Below are 15,191 nucleotides of genomic sequence, written 5' to 3'. Positions count from 1 at the left end.
TAAATTTGGAATTAGTCTTAGAATATACTAGTAAACTATGGATTCTTATCTACCTTGCGTCGATTGGGTATACGAGAACTGCGGACTCAACAAGTAGGAGATGACAGCATTGTGTGAAAAAATTATAGTTTTAATCGAAAATAATATCAAATTATAATAGTAAACTATTGGTTTCTATCTACCTTGCGTCGATATGGTCAATGAGAATTGTGAACCCAATTAGTGTACAATAAATTCGGAATTAGTCTTAGAATATACTAATAAACTATGGGGTTTTATCTACCTTGCGTCGATTGGGTATACGAGAATTGCGAACTCAACACGTAGGAGATGACAGCATTGTGTGAAAAAATTCTTGTTTTAATCGAAAATAACATCAAAGGAATTTGTTCTCTCAGAGTACAAAAAACCATTTGACCAAAATTAATATTATTTTATCAAGAATAAATATTATTATAGCCCTTTCTATGTTGTCATTTTTCTAATACTACAATATATATTTTTTTTTAATGAAAAATATCATACAACCCTTTTATATTTTACTTTTGTTTTAATATTGCATCATTTTTTAAAAGTCTTATCCAAAGAGCTCACACATACGCAAATAACCCCCTCACATTTCATTTTTATTCGATATAGCTCCATTTTTTTTGAAAATCTTATTCACAAAGTTCACAGACACACATTCATACAACCCCCTCACGTTTTATTTTTGTTTCAACAGAGCACAACACACACACACACTCATACAACTCCTCATGTTTCTTTTTTGTTTCAACATAGCACCACAAACTTCTTTTAAGATTGTTAGTCTTTAACATACTGGTGCTAAAATCTCCTCTCCTCAATTTGTCAAAACCAAAAAAATAAATAAAATAATATCAAAACATTTGAAAACCATTTTCTTTTTTCTTAAAAGAAAAAATTGACAAGTTAATTATGAGTTTAATCATATTATTTTCATTATTCTTTATTTATAAGAATAGGTAAAAGAATTTTATTAAATGAAGGATAAATATGTAGAATATTGTAATTCTATTGGTAAGAGTTTTAAAAAATTTTGTTATATTGAAAGGAAGCAAAATGTGAGAGAGGAAGCAAAATGATGAAGATGTGACCACCACTTGTTTTGGATTGTGTGATGAAAATTCAATCAGGGAATTGCCTTTTATTCAAAACCAAGATCTAACAATTGAAGATGGTGACGACACTGATGATGTTGCTATTGTACCTGTTGTTAATCAACCATTATCTTTGAATAGGTACTATGTCGTAGTGAAACAAGGGAAGCACAAAGGGTATTGATCCATAATTTTTCCTGATTTCTGATTATCTCCACCTTGTATATGTTAAACTGTTTTCTTACCTCGAAGTTTGGGTTATTTATTTTGTAGGGAAGCATGGACAAATTCAAGAGGAGAGGACATGGGAACTAATTTTTTTGGGGGAAGATATGTTAAAGATGTCAAACCAAAACCATTGGATCCCTCAGACTTATCTCAGCAAGTTGAGATAATTCCTAAGAAGCCTTATTGTTTTTCTGCCAAGGCTGTTACTTCAGATGGGTTTCCTCCTGGCTTCTTAAGGAATAAAAACTGGCATGTTAACATGTCCACTCCTCGCCATTACCGGTTGAATGAAGCTCTCGGCCTTAACTCTTCCTTACGTGCCCATTTTCCAAATTTCGACTTCCCATTGTTGAATGGTTGTTCTGCAAGTGTGATCGTTGGGAAGTGGTACTTCCCTTTCATGTTTGTAAAGGAGGCAACGTTGAATTTGAAGGACCAAATGAAGAAATCTATGTTCTATGAAATGACACTTGAGCAGAGATGGGAAAAGATTTTCTCGTGTGATAATGATAATAATAATGAAAAGAATGTGGTTTTTGTAGATGTGGATGTTCAAACAGAAAAGGTTTATGTTGCTGGAAGAGAAGCTGTTTTGAATGAGAGAGAAGTGAGTAGCAATGGGGTACTGGAGTGGTTTATGAGTTTTGATGGTGCTGGAAATGACTCAAGAGTGGGTGTGAGCATGTTAGTAGTTGAGAGGATAAAATGGGAAGAAGAAAGAGTTGGATGGCTTGGCTGGGAAGAAAGAAAAATGGAGGTTGAGAAAAATGAGGAGTATGGAGGGATAAGTAGGTGGACCAAATTTGCGTGTTTTGTTTTGGTGGAGAGGTTTGTGCTGAAGAGAATGTATGGAAGTGCTGTGCTCATATATGAATTCAAGCACACTCATAATATCAAAAGCAAATGGGAATGAGTTTTACTTTTACACTTCAGTCTACATTTTTGTTATTACTTTTTTTAAAGCCACCTGCCAAGTATGATATAATTAAGCCTTTCTATTTAAATGTCACATTGAAAATTGAAAAAAAAAATTAAAAATAAAAAAGAAAGAAAATAATTACAATCTGTCTCGTGACCAATAATTTCTGTCAATATGTTGTTTAATTTTATAAGTTTCTTCATTCTTCATGTCCTGTTTTTTGCTCTTAGAATGTCATGTTTTTCAGCTTATTTCAGTAAATTAGATTGATAATTTGCAAATGGTTTTAGTTTGGTATATGCTGTTGACAGACCACATTACAAGTAGGTAAAAATTAGAGTTTAGAAATAAAACAAAATGAGTGATTTATATATATATATATATATATTATGAAAATGCTGGATTCCATTAATATAGATAAAAATAAATAATGCAAATTACAATGACCATCATGACAAATGTAATGTGTGGAGAGAATGCATACATATATAATTTGTTAATTAGTTACCAGAAAAATTTTGCTTAACTTGTTTTAGTATGCGCTTTGTGTTTGCCTGCCTCTCATCAAGTTCTTTGAGTTTTTCTGTCAGCTGTATCCCATGTCTTTTGTTGTGAATTATTCCTTCTACCACCTTTTCGAGTTCTTCAATCTCCCTGCGCAATTGACCAAACATGTTGGTTTTTACTGCATCTGAGTTGTCTTCTCTCCCTTTAATCTCTCCTTGTGATTTGTTTGAACCATCTTCTAGATTTTGAGAAGAGAATGCCTCGAACTGAGTAAAAACCAGAAATTGGAATTCAAATGATATACTTGTTAATTAACAGTGTTGATAAGAAATTCTATTTTAAAAAAAAATGAAAAAAGAAAATGCCACATACCATCAATTGATGATCGTTAGAAAGAGCGCATTGAAAATGAGCAATGAAGGGACATTCTTTACATAAATAAACACCGTGATTTGGATCTCTTCTTTTTTCACAAATATCACAGAAATAATGACCACTATCATCTTCTATGAATGAAGGGGTAAGAGTAAGAGGATGAATATGGTCATAGTAGTCTACAGTACTAGGCAAGGGTATACATTGAGGGTGTATATTGTAGTTGCAGGGTACACACCGGAATGAGTCTTTTTTGCAGGGGGTATTACAGACTAAGCAGAGAACATCATTGTGGTATATATGTTTAAAATGCACAAGAGGGTGGTGGTGGCGGTTGGGTATCGTATTAGGCTTTCGGAAAAAACATTCAAGGTCAAGAATAAAATCAGGACAAGCTGATGAGTCAGAACATTGTAGGAAAAAGGAATCCTTAATCCAGTTTCTACATCCATAGCAGCGCAATTCAACACGGGATGAGTTATGATTAAGATTAAGGATGAGCTTGTGTTGGGGATGAAAATGGTGGTGTTGAGTCTCATATGGGACTTGAGAACATTGTACATGGAGACAGAAGGAACATGCTGTGCATTTGAAGATGGGTGTATCTTCAGTATTTTTCAGCCCACATCCATGACAATAGTGGTTGGTGTTACCCATATAAGGTGACAAACGATGGTTTCTTTGTAATGGAACATATACCACCATACTTTGAATATGAGAGAAATGACAAATCTCGTACTTATAAAGCAGTTTGGGATAACTCATAAAACCATTTAAGCAAACGATGTCGAGATAGAAATCACAGCGACTACAGTGGTAGTATAAGTCTGATTCTTTGGTTTTCCGACAGAAGCTGCATTTAAACTTGGTTTTGTGATTAGGAATAATGTCAAAGTGTAGATTAAGAGGGTGTTGTGGGTGTAGCGGGTGGTGTACCTGGGGGTGTTCTATCAATGCAGCACATTCCTCGTGTAGGCCATACTCGCATCCCTGTCTGCAACAGTAACCGTATGTTTCACCTTGGAGTAGAAGCAAACATCCATGGCATTCTCTAATGTCCTCCGTCTCATCCCAAATGTGATCATCCATAGGATATTTCCGAAAACAAACAACTTGCAAAGGATGTTCGTGGCATGGATGCACTATTATCTTTGATGGTGCCATTTCTACACCGCTGTTTTATATATATCTATATATATATATATATACACACACAGAGATGTGGATTTAGTTTCTAGCTTTTGCTATGATTCAGATCAAATAGCAGAGTCCATACCATATGTATACTCCATTATAATGATAAATCCAAGTCAATTTTGGATGGGGAAAAAAAAAAAAAAGTAATTTGCAATATTAATGCAAATGAACATTAATTTAGCAGATTCTATTGCTGGATGTTAGGGGACAAGATGATTAATTAATTAATTATTTGTCGGTTCTAGGAATATGGTTAACCTTTACATACTTGGTTCCATGAACTTTTTGACTTTCTGATGATTGTTTGCAGAGATAGAATATGTTTTTTCAAAAATTTATAATAAATAATCAATCATACTCTTAGAAATTAATAATATATATATATATGTAACTTTATATTATTTTACAAGTCTTGCGTGCCATGTGCATAGAAAATCAGGGTTTAATTTCATATTACAGCTCACATCATGGACCTCTCCAGAGTTTTATTATTATTATATTATAACAATTATTATTATTGTTGTTATCTGTTAATTATTAAATTACTAATCAGTTTAATAGAAGACAATTTTTTTAGCACTGTTAACTGGCCCTTTTCAGGAATATACATATATATAAATATATATTATATAATTTATCAATTCCGTTGAAAAAATAAAAAAAAAATCATATGACCAGCCAGCCCGTATATATGTAATTAATTACTTATCTAAATAAAATATAGCACAATAAATAAATAAGTAAATAACTTTTTATATAATTTGAAGTATGAGACTAAAGACCTACAAATATAGATGCATTTTTCGTAAGCGCGAAACTATCTAATTCGACTTAATCAAAGTCTTAGCAAATGGATCAGTTAGCACACAGGAATTAATTAAATATCAATTGAATAATCTGTTGCTTCAGCTAAATATATAAATAAAATCATTACTTTGCCGTCTAACATATTTAAATATGGAAAGAAAATTATAAAAATCTTAGTATGATTTATTTTTTTATTTTATTTCATTTTATTTTTCTGATAGACATCAGAAGGGATGATCTGCGCTAAGATAGCAAACCTCCTGAAATCTCTGTATTTTCCATCGACCGGCTTTGGGCTTTGGCTTTCTCTTTCATATGTATAATTCTTTTTGGAATAGACTTAAAGTAAGGCGCTCAATTCCGATCGCTATTTACACCTCTGGTTTTTTATATAGATTCTAACTTTTTAGTTTCTAGCTTTCGCTATGATTGAGATCAAATGGCAAAGTCCGTACTGGATGTACTCTATTTGATATTCATATAATGATAATTCAAAGTAAATTTTGGAGTGAAAAAAATTAATTTGGAATGTTAATGCAAATGAGCATTAGTAGCAACCATATTCACAGTATAAAATTTGCTAAGGAAAATATAATATATTAATTTTTTTGTGCCAAAAAATTGATATATATTAATGTTTCGGTGCACACATTTTGGTAGGGGTAGTCCCTTGGACTGGTATGTAGTGACATTTTAAAGTTAAAATTCTAAAAAAATAAAGTGAATCATGTTAATCAAATTCCAAATATATTTAAAATTTTATCCTTTGTAGCAATCTAATAACTAATATGGAAAGTGTTGATGGTTTTATATGTCCTGCGCAAAGTGAGAATTCGTCTCCATATACATATATATATATATATATATTCAATTAATTATTTCTTAAACAAAGATAACGTATTGTAGAACTTTCAATACAATTTTAATAGATGAAATATGGACTAAGAAATAAGGATCTTGATGCATTAACCATGTGGAAATCAAGTTAACTACTTGAATCTTTATAATGTATTACTTCAATCGATAAATTAAAATAAGTTAATTATCATATATTCTTGCAAAACTCTTTTTCTTTTTTTTGTTTTTTTGGTTACTTTTTGCTCTTTCACTTACAATAACTTATGATTCTAGAAATTTTTAGAGTAACAAATTGGGCTACTACAATACTATTCTATTATAATTTACATGTGAATAATACCGAAATTAAAAAGAAATAAAATTTTACAGAAAATTAATGTATTTGACAAGGCCTTTCTCTACGTTTAGAATCCCTTCTCTCATTAGAAGCTTCATAATTTTCCTTTAGGTCTCAAATAACATGTCATCAATATTATCATCAATTTCTTGTTATTTGGCTCTTAAATTTTAACTAAGCTGACATTATTAGTTCGTTATCTAGAACATCCTTAGAAGGTTGAAGTTAATTAATTATATCCACCTATATATTGCCTTCGTACCTAAAATTGGATTGAATATATATATACATATATATCCTGACTGGAAATGCATGCAATATATCTGGTTTATTAATAGCATATACAGCACGAAGCAAATGGAGGCATGAAATGCAAAATTCGAAAATTAAGTAGATCATGGAAAGAAATAATGCAAATTAGATTACGTATGATGACAAGTACTGGACAATGGAGAGAATACATATACAGTTAATTAATTAGTTCCTCGAAAACTTTGCTTAAGGTGTTTCAGTTTGCATTCAGTGTCTGCGTGCCTCTCGTCTAGCTCCTTGAGTTTTTCTTCTGTCAGTTGCATCCCATTTTTTTTTCCTTTGAATCAATCCTTGTATCACTCTATCTAGTTTTGCGATCTCCTCATGCCATTGACGATAGATGGTTTCCTCTGCAATATTTGAATCATCTGCAGCTTTAGTACCCTCAATCTCTCTGTGTGATGTGTCCAAGTCATATCCTAGCTTTCCAGTAGACGATGCCTCCCACTGTGTATAGCGTAACCAGAGAAATAATATTCGGAATTCAAAATAAGTAATCACTAACCAGAAACCTAGAGGTAAACATAATTCAAATATTGATTGATTAGAGACTTTTATACTACTTGTAACATGATATAAACATGATTACACACGTATATATACATATATATATATACACACACACACACGTACCGTCCATAGATAATCATTAGTAAGAGCACATTGAATATGAGCAACGAAGGGAGCGGAGGCCGTCCATGGATAATCATTAGTAAGAGCGCATTGAATATGAGAAACGAAGGGAGCAGAGGGACATTCTTTACATAAATAAACACCGTGATCTGGATCTCTTCTTTCTTCACAAATATCACAGAAATAATCACCACTATCGTCTTCTCTGAATGAAGGGGTAAGAGTGAGGGGATGAATATGGTCATAGTAGTCAACAACACTAGGCAAGGGGATACATTGAGGGTGTACATTGTAGTTGCAGGGTACACACCGGAACGAGTCTTCAATGCAGGGCGTGTTACAGGCTGAGCAGTGAACATCATTCAAATGTATCTTCTCAAAATGCAAAAGTGGATGGTGGTGGCGGTTGGGTATCATATTAGGCTTTAGGTAAGAACATGGAATGTCAATACTGAAACAACACTGAGCACAGTGGAAAACAAATTTATCCTGATTGCTGCTCCGACACCCATGGCAGTGTCCTAGTGTGTTGGAATTAGGAACGATTAGGGTGAGCCGGTGTTGAGGATGAGAAGAGTGGGTTATCAGTTTTGGAAGCCGAGAACATCGCACATGGAGAGAGAAGTTGTCACAGGCAATGCATTCAAAAACGAAACAGACTTCCCAATATTTTTCCCCACATCCGTTACAGGAGTCATTGCTTCGGAAATATCTAAGACTAGGAGACAAACAATGATTACTGTTGTGAGGATGATGAAGGAAATGTTGGATCTGGTATTTGTTAGAAAGCAATTTCGGGCGGTGAATAAAAGCAAGTGAGCAAGCAACGTGGAGGTAGAATTTACAGGCACCACAATACAAGAAGTATTGTAGTGGTTCTTTTGAGTTTATACTAGTACTACAGAAGCTGCAAGCAAACGTACGATTAAAATCAAAGCGAAGAAGAGTAAGATAGTGCTGTGGGTGTAGCGAGTGGAGTAACTTACCCGCACGAATCAGACGTTCTATAAAATTAAAGCAGTCGGCATGCATGTAATAATCGCATCCGTAGAAGCATCTATAAGAAGAGGGATTCGGAAACTTGTTCAACACATTTGACGCAAGTGAGAGCGTGCATACCTGGCAGATTTTATCCATGCGCCGGCTGCCATTTAGGTCGAAGTGGTAAGTCTCCAGAGGGTGTTGGTGGCACGGAATAATTTCTTTCAGTACTAGATCCATTAATGAGAAGTAGATGATGGTGAAAGATTTGAATGATCCAACCACTACTTTCTCACCACTTTTGTTTGCATACACACCCTATACACACACATAAAGATATATATATATATATACACACACACACATATGTACTCCATTTTATTGATAAATCAAAGTCAACTTTGGAATTAGAATGGAAAAAAAGTAATTTGTAATATTACTTTTACAAATGAACATTAACTCATTGGATTCTATATGCTATCTCTTTTGGGGCAAGATCATTAATTATTTTTATGGTAATCAATCATACTCTTAGAAATTAATAGTATATATACAACTTTATTTTATTTTATAAGTCTTGCCTGCCATGTGCATTGAAAAACAGGGTTTAATTTCCTAGCCAGAGTTGTAGTTGTATTATTATTATTATTATTATTATTAACTGGATTTCTTACCAAGACACTGTTATAAATTTTCAAGGACTCATATATATTTGGGGTTTTATATAAATATAGTAAAATATTAAAATCATAAATGTCAAAATGAAACATATTAGGATTTATATAAACACTAAATATATTTTTAAATGTCAATTCATGAAGAAATTCAAGAGCGGGATGAAAAATCCATCAGAGTATACTGATGAAAAATTAGCTAAGTTATATATATATATATATAGTCAACCTTACATCTAATAGACCTTTATCATCAGGTCTTTTGTTGTAAGTCATTGAATTATTTCAAAAAATGAGATTTAAAAATAAAAAATAATATAATATAGATTTAATGATATTATTAAAATCCTATTTAGCAAAAATAAACCATATTTGATGAACTATAAATAAAATTTTAAATCTTAATTTTTGAGTGATCTAATGAGAAGAATTTAATAATAAATCATCAGATCAACCTAATAGGAAGCTGGCTGTGTGTAGCAACCTGATAGGAAGCTGGTTGTGTGTTTGTGTCTAATTTATCCATTATGTTGAAAAAATCATGAATAAGGTGTATAGGGCCACGATAACTAATTATTTATCTAAACAAAAGATAACATAAAATAATAATAATAATAAAATGTTAGAAAATCAGAACAAAACAAACACAACACAACTTATTGAGGTTCGGTCAAGATGACCTACGTCCTCGTTGCTCCGGTGAGAGCTTCTGGTCTCTTATTGATCTTGCAGTAGTTACACAAACTATCACCTCTTGTATACACACAGGTTTTCACATAGAAAACATACTCACCAAATCCCGAAGCCCCATTATACACCCTTTCAACTTATACAATCACTCAATCTCACTTAGAGATGATTTCTCACTCAAAAAAGAATACAATTGAAGAAAAGGTAAATAAGAATCTTGGAGCTCCTCTCTCGTTCACAAGCTTGAAGAAAGACTGGTTTCTGTTATTTCTGTTACTTCACTCGAAGAGAAAGAGTTGTGTGCATATATATTACACACCAGCTTCAAAACGACGTCGTCCAACTTATTATGAAGACTCACTCAGATTAAGACACGTAGCTTGCCGTTATTCTGTTACAGTATGCTGGAAATGACTGCTTTGCCCTTCTTTATTTTCAAGTAAATGAAACGATGCGTTTTGCTCTTCTGAGACTTATTCATTGAATTAGCTCGAGTCTTCTCCAAATGTTGACCTCATGCATACACCAGATCTTTGCAAGATGCATTTGTGGATTATATCTTCACATATCTCCACCTAATTCACAAATTCAACCAAATACAGAAGCTCATCACCATCTCAGCAAAATTCTTCACAAATTGGTCAGCCTGCTCCTATTCGAAGTAGGTTCTTGCAAGTATTAAACTTGCCAACAGTGAGCACTTTTGTTCCCATATCTGAAGGATTAAACTCTGTAGGAATCTTCTCCAATCTGACTACTTTCTGAGCTGTCAAATCTCGAATGAAATGATATCTAATTTGAATGTGCTTAGATCTCTCATGAAAAACTGGATTTTTACATAAATGAATTGCACTTTGACTATCTGAGTACAAATTGACCTCCTGCTTGAGTACTTTAAGCTCTGTCAGTAACCCTTTAAGCCAAATGGCTTCTTTTGCAGCCTCAGTTGCTGCCATATATTCTGACTCAGTAGTTGACAAGGCCACCACAGGCTGCAACTGAGATTTCCAACTTATGCAATTTCCACACAAGGTAAATGCATAAGAGGACATTGATCTTCTCTTGTCCCTATCTCCTGCATAATCAGAATCTAGATATCCATTAAGCTCCACTTCATTTGAATCCTTCTTATAAATCAACCCTTCATTTGCTGTATGCTTCAAATACCTTAGAAGCCATTTTAAAGCTTCCTAATGACCTCGGCCAGGATTTGCCATAAATCTGCTCAAAACACTAATAGCATGAGCTAGATCAGGCCTAGTTAGAATCATAACATACATCACTGAGCCCACAGCATTAGTATAAGGAACTGCTATCATGTCTTCCTTCTCCTGCTCAGTTGATGGGCACTGTTCACTTGACAATTTGAAATGTCCACCAAGAGGTACACTTGCAGGTTTTGCACCTTCCATTGAAAACCTTGAAACTACCTTCTTTATATATGAAGATTGTATCAACTTCATTTCACATCTTGACCTGTTTCTCACTATCTCAATGCCCAAAATCTTCTTAGCTGGTCCAAGATCCTTCATCTCAAATTCTGACTTTAATAAGTTCTTCACAACTTGTATAATTCTGCTATTTGGTCCAGCTAGAAGCATATCATCTACATATAACAGTAGATACACTGCCTTATCTGTCATAGGATCTTTAAAGTATAAACAGCTGTCAAAATCACTTCTTTCAAAACCAAATTTCACCACAAATGAGTCAAAACGTTTATACCACTGCCTTGGTGATTGCTTAAGTCCATACAGTGACTGTTTAAGCAAGCACACCAAATCTCCACCTTTTCCTTTAATTTCAAAACCTTCAGGCTGCTTCATATATATTGTTTCTTCCAATTCACCATGAAGAAAGGCAGTCTTGACATCCAGTTGTTCTAATTCCCATTCGAAATGAGTCACTAATGCCAACATGACTCTTATACTTGTATACTTCACAACAGGTGAAAAAACCTCATTGTAGTCTATTCCTTCCACCTGTGTAAATCCCTTGGCCACTAATCTGGCCTTAAACCTCACTGGTTCAGATTTGGACATACCTTCTTTGACCTTGTAGATCCATTTACAATCTACAACTCTTTGATTTGTTGGTGTTGGTACTAAGTCCCAAGTTCTGTTCTTATGGTGAGATTCCATTTCTTCCTTCATGGCCTCTTTCCATTTTGCTGACTCCTTAGAATTTACTGCTTCTTTGTAATTCCTTGGCTCATTGTCAGTAAGTTCTTCATATGCCACCAAGGCATAAGCAATGCAGTCTGCATAACTGTACTTCCTGTTTGGTTTTACTGTCCTCTTAGCTCTATCTCTTGTCAGCAAATAGCCAGGTGATGCTATGTTCTTATTTCTTGTACTTGGTGACTGCTTTTGAGTGTGATCATCTTCAGAATCTGCCTCAAATTGTGCAAGTGTTAATTTTTCTGGTTCCTCACCTTTTTTAGGTTCTTCTATTCCTTCTGAAGTTGACCTTCCCACAAAGCCTTCACTGTCTTGGTTTTCTACTTCAGGAAACAGACTTATACTTCGTGTCTCCACTTTGTTGCTCATTTCATCACCTGCACTGTTCGTATCTTTGCAAGGCATAGAGGTTTCATCAAAAATAACATCTCTGCTAATAATAACTTTAAAACCTCTACTCTCTTTATCCCAAAGCCTATAGCCTTTAATTCCCTGAGGGTAACCTAAGAAAATACATATCAAACTCCTAGGTTCAAGTTTCCCTTCAGATTGATGGACATATGCAGCACAGCCAAAAACCCTCAGTTTGCTATAATCAGGCTTCTTTCCAAGCCACATTTGTTTAGGAGTTCTAAAGTTTAAAACTGTAGAGGGTGACAAGTTCACCAAATGCATGGTTCTCATTACAGCCTCACCCCAAAACAACTTAGGTAATCCAGATGACACTAGCATGTATCTCACCTTACCGAGTAAGGTTCTATTCATTCTTTTAGCCACACCATTTTGCTGTGGTGTGAATTTTACAGTTCTATGCCTTAGAATACCATTTGATTTGCAAAAGTCATCAAATTCTCGACTGCAAAACTCAAGACCATTGTCTGTTCTTAAAATTTTAACAGTTTTGCTGGTTTGATTTTCAACCAGCAATTTCCACTCTTTAAACTTAGAAAAAACCTCACTTTTAGCCTTTAACAAGTATATCCAGACTTTTCTAGAGTAATCATCAATTATGGACAAGAAATACCTGTTTCCACACTGTGTTTGCACTCTAGCAGGTCCCCACAAATCAGCATGTACATAATCTAAGACAGACTTGGCCCTATTTGAGCTCAAATTAAAACTGAGCCTATGCTGTTTGCCCAAAATGCAAGTTTCACAAGACTCTAAATTACTGACTATATCCTTATCAAAAACATTCTGTTTATTCAAGTAATACAGGCCTTTTTCACTAATGTGACCTAATCTTTTATGCCATAAAGCAGTTTTATCAGCAGTTGAACTTATAGAAGCATTACTTGAATTAACTAATGGTTTACCAAGTAAGACATATAAACCATTTTTCTTCTGACCCTTCATTACTACAAGTGATCCTTTGGTCACTTTCATGACACCATTCTCTGCTTTACAGGACAAGCCAGATTCATCTAACATGCTAAGGGAAATTAAATTTCTCTTCAAATCAAGTACATGCCTTACTGCTGTGAAGGTCTTAATGGTACCATCTACTAACTGCAACTGCACATTACCAATGCCAGTTACTGAACATGATCGATTATTGCCTAACAACACTTGGCCACCATCACACTTAGTATATGAGTTAAAACAACTCAAGTCAGGATACATGTGGAAAGAACAGCCAGAATCCAACACCCACTCAGTATGATTTTGACTTGTGGACACTACCAAAACTTCTGTAGGCTCTAAATCAGTGTAGGCCACTGCTAAATCACCAGACGCTTGACTCTTTTCTTTCTCATCTTTCTTCTTCTTGAAACAATTTTTAATAATGTGTCCCTCTCTCTTACAATAATAGCACCTTCTACCCCTAGTTCTTGATTTAGACCTAAAAGTCTCCCTAGACTTACTTCTATGGTCACTATGACCCCAACTTCGAGTAGCACTCCTACCCCTCGCAGTAAGTCCTTCACCTTTGGATTCAGACTTCAATTCCAAGTCTCGAGATCGAAGGGCACTTACAACAGTATCTAAGGTCAAGGAATCTCTGCCATACTTAATGGCATTCTTTACTTCTCTATAGGTCTCAGGCAATGAGTTCAATAAGATCACAGCATGATGTTCATCATCAAAAGTAACTTTACGATTTGCAAGACTTAAGATTAAACGATTAAAAGCATCAAGATTTGTGTCCAAATCCTTAGTAGTATCCATCTTAAAGCCAAAAAATTATTCAAGTAGAAGAATTCTATTAGGTAAGGATCTTACCAGATAAAGCTGTTCAAGATTTTGCCACATTTGAGAAGTAGTGCTTACATCATCAACTTGCCTCAGAACACTATCGGAGAGATGCAATATAATTGTGCTCATTGCAATTTCATCAATCTCATGCTTCTTTTCATCAGTAACATCAGCAGCATAAATTCCATCGATTGCCTTAGCTACCTTCATTTGCACCAGTACTGCCCTCATTTTCTTGCGCCACAGCAAGAAATCACCTTTGCCATTGAAAACATCAATTTCCAACTTTTTAGACATTCTTGACTTCTTGAAAGATTGAGAAACCCTCACACAGACGATTCTCACAGAAAACTCACAAGACACAGGACCAAGAATCAAGAATACTCAACTAAGCTCTGATACCACTGTTAGAAAATCAGAACAAAACAAACACAACACAACTTATCGAGGTTCGGTCAAGATGACCTACGTCCTCGTTGCTCCGGTGAGAGCTTCTGGTCTCTTATTGATCTTGCAGTAGTTACACAAACTATCACCTCTTGTATACACACAGGTTTTCACATAGAAAACATACTCACCAAATCCCGAAGCCCCATTATACACCCTTTCAACTTATACAATCACTCAATCTCACTTAGAGATGATTTCTCATTCAGAAAAGAATACAATTGAAGAAAAGGTAAATAAGAATCTTGGAGCTCCTCTCTCATTCACAAGCTTGAAGAAAGACTGGTTTCTATTATTTCTGTTACTTCACTCGAAGAGAAAGAGTTCTGTGCATATATATTACACACCAGCTTCAAAACGACGTCGTCCAACTTATTATGAAGACTCACTCAGATTAAGACACGTAGCTTGCTGTTATTCTGTTACAGTATGCTGGAAATGAATGCTTTGCCCTTCTTTATTTTCAAGTAAATGAAACGATGCGTTTTGCTCTTCTGAGACTTATTCATTGAATTAGCTCGAGTCTTCTCCAAATGTTGACCTCATGCATACACCAGATCTTTGCAAGATGCATTTGTGGATTATATCTTCACATAAAATTTAATACAATTAGAAGTACGAGACTAAAAGATGTACAGATCTAGATGTAATTTTCATACGAAACTAGTCAACTTAATCAAAGTCTTAGCAAATGGATCTGTCAGAGGAATTAATTAAATATTGAATATG

General features: G+C 34.4%; 2 protein-coding genes across 2 annotated transcripts; one reads left to right on the top strand and one right to left on the bottom strand.

The window, feature by feature from the left end:
- Nucleotides 1–267: 267 nt before the first annotated feature.
- On the top strand, nt 268–2,262 carry LOC107435455 (uncharacterized). Its single transcript, XM_060813521.1, has 3 exons — nt 268–297; nt 1,093–1,298; nt 1,395–2,262. The coding sequence occupies exons 1-3, from the start codon at nt 268–270 to the stop codon at nt 2,260–2,262; spliced, it is 1,104 nt and encodes a 367-aa protein (XP_060669504.1).
- Nucleotides 2,263–2,768: 506 nt separating this feature from the next.
- Nucleotides 2,769–8,445, bottom strand: LOC107435458 (uncharacterized). Its single transcript, XM_016047075.2, has 5 exons — nt 8,414–8,445; nt 7,295–8,201; nt 6,962–7,108; nt 3,148–4,215; nt 2,769–3,041 (listed from the first exon to the last, which is right to left on the bottom strand). Exons 1-5 carry the CDS (start codon nt 8,443–8,445, stop codon nt 2,769–2,771), a joined length of 2,427 nt encoding a protein of 808 aa, XP_015902561.2.
- Nucleotides 8,446–15,191: the final 6,746 nt, after the last annotated feature.

Source organism: Ziziphus jujuba, chromosome 12, assembly GCF_031755915.1.
Source record: "Ziziphus jujuba cultivar Dongzao chromosome 12, ASM3175591v1".
Lineage (NCBI taxonomy): Eukaryota > Viridiplantae > Streptophyta > Magnoliopsida > Rosales > Rhamnaceae > Ziziphus > Ziziphus jujuba.
The sequence above is the reverse complement of the archived record's forward strand: the minus strand, read 5'-3'. Positions and strand labels throughout refer to the sequence as shown.

Excerpts from the sequence above, each read along its gene's own strand:
- LOC107435455 (XM_060813521.1), top strand. The coding sequence starts at position 268 with ATGGGGTTTTATCTACCTTGCGTCGATTGG. Across the intron at positions 298-1,092 it reads ATCTACCTTGCGTCGATTGG|AGGAAGCAAAATGATGAAGA; the intron begins GTATACGAGAAT and ends AAAATGTGAGAG. Across the intron at positions 1,299-1,394 it reads AAACAAGGGAAGCACAAAGG|GGAAGCATGGACAAATTCAA; the intron begins GTATTGATCCAT and ends TTTATTTTGTAG.
- LOC107435458 (XM_016047075.2), bottom strand. The coding sequence starts at position 8,445 with ATGGCAGCCGGCGCATGGATAAAATCTGCCAG. Across the intron at positions 8,202-8,413 it reads GCATGGATAAAATCTGCCAG|CTTCTGTAGTACTAGTATAA; the intron begins GTATGCACGCTC and ends GTTTGCTTGCAG. Across the intron at positions 3,042-3,147 it reads CTAACGATCATCAATTGATG|TTCGAGGCATTCTCTTCTCA; the intron begins GTATGTGGCATT and ends GTTTTTACTCAG.